The following is a 1,871-nucleotide window of genomic DNA, read 5'->3' as shown; positions in this document are numbered from 1 at the left end:
TCGTTAGACTCATACTGGACCTCTGTTCTCCACAAAACAGACATGAGTCATGTCAGAAGAATTATCATCCTTATCAGCATTCATAATATAGTTAACACGCAGGAAGTAGGTTAGCTCTAGCAATCAAGAAGAGAAAAATTAAAGCTACAGATTGCAAACAGAAACATTAGGAGTCAAAACGTAGGGTGCAGATTCTCTCCACTAGATCACATGATGCAGCAGCGTGTCTGGACTACGTCATCATCAGCCTATAAAAGAAGCTGTGAGGGACTATAGTCTCTCACACCACTGAAAGCTAAATGAGAGTACTTGGGACACACTTGGGCTGCCTTCAATTCTGAATGATGTCCTTTAGCAAAGCGAGAAAAGGTAAGACAATCTATAGCATGACATATATTGTCTTGTTCTGCAAATGTTGACCACACTCTTATAGCCTGGCTGTTTAGAGTCTGAGATGAAAAGCTTTTGATTTAAAAACATAAACTACGAAGGCTTAAATTCCATGTAGAGAATTTATTTTTAGTGGCCTGAATTCTTTCACATATTAACCCTCTGATGCATCGTGGTCACTACAGTGGACAGCTATTTGGAAGCCATTTTGAACCATTTAAGATGTAGCATCATGTCCCAACCACCAACTGGCGAACCCCCAAAGTGTTGTCTACGATTCCATTTAATTGTTGTCTTTTTATCTTTTTTTTGTTTTGAGATATTGCATAATATATTCAAAATGGCAGCAGGAAAAGGGGCTGCACCATGTACCTCGGCAATAAGTGTTAAATAATTTTATTCTCAGAAAACCAGACAGGTACAAAAAATATATTTTTCAGTTAAATAGGATGTCAGAAATAGTTTCATCCAGATTTTAACAATATTTTTCTTGTACATTCTTTTCTGTGACAGAAAATATACCTGTCCACTACAGTCGACGTCATGCAACAAAGGGTATAATTCTGCCTATGGGCCTATAGGTTGTTCCTTATTTTGTATGTTTTATAAAAATTATGATATAATTTACACTTGAATGGTTTTATTGAACAGAAATATTAAATAGTCTTCAGATTTGATCATTTATTTCAATGCTTAAAGTCTATATTTATTTATTAGGTAATATAAAAGTGCAAGTAGGCTATGTATACATGTATACTGTATGAGTGCAGATATATGTGTGCATGATTGTGTTCGAGTGTGTGGTGGGCAGTGTTGGGCAGTAACGCATTACTTAGTAACGCGTTATTGTAATTTGATTACTTTTTTAGTAACGGAGTAAATTAAACGCGTTATAATTTTCAAAATAGCCAGAATGCAGTGTTTTATCATCTAGAATGTAGATTGTAAAAAGGGTGTAGCACACGCATTGTCGAGTCCAGTGCCAGTGGATTAGAGACCTGGGGCAAGTTCAAGCTCAAACCGATGTGCAGTTTTGCTACGGTTTCCGGGTTGAACGACATGTTTCCTGGAAACGGTGTGCAACGGGGTTTGAGATAGCCTATGTTTTCTCTTGTTTGGTGGGTGTGTCAAAAATGTCAGCCCAATCAGCAGCAGCATGTATATAAACCACGCAGTATTAAAGAGGCAGCTCGCACAATGTAATTAACATCAAAATAAATTTACAAGAGCAAGTATATTGTTTGCACATGTTTATTTACATTAAAGGCAAAATAACTGAAATAATAAGAGCACATGTATAGATCTGGAACTTCTTTAAGTCTGTCTAAATATCATTTAGTAATTGCAATGTCTTCTGGTCCATATCCTTTCCTTAGGAAGGTGTGCTAGACACTGATTAATGAAACATAAAAATACTATACATATTTATATATTTTGCTATTGTATTGTGGAGTGACACTTTCATAAACTTTTCTATACTG

The 1,871-nt window shown here is 35.9% G+C and overlaps 1 protein-coding gene across 1 annotated transcript in view; it reads left to right on the top strand.

Annotated features, from left to right (window-relative positions):
* Positions 1–286: 286 nt before the first annotated feature.
* tnfaip2a (tumor necrosis factor, alpha-induced protein 2a) overlaps positions 287–1,871 on the top strand; it is a 17,576-nt gene continuing 15,991 nt past the window's right edge. The window contains exon 1 of the mRNA XM_016481154.1: positions 287–369. Coding sequence (XP_016336640.1) covers positions 342–369 — 28 coding nt within the window. The 5' untranslated portion in view covers positions 287–341. The remainder of the gene's footprint in view (positions 370–1,871) is intronic.

This window comes from Sinocyclocheilus anshuiensis, unplaced genomic scaffold (assembly GCF_001515605.1).
Source record: "Sinocyclocheilus anshuiensis isolate Anshui unplaced genomic scaffold, SAMN03320099.WGS_v1.1 scaffold405, whole genome shotgun sequence".
Classification (NCBI taxonomy): domain Eukaryota; kingdom Metazoa; phylum Chordata; class Actinopteri; order Cypriniformes; family Cyprinidae; genus Sinocyclocheilus; species Sinocyclocheilus anshuiensis.
The sequence above is the reverse complement of the archived record's forward strand: the minus strand, read 5'-3'. Positions and strand labels throughout refer to the sequence as shown.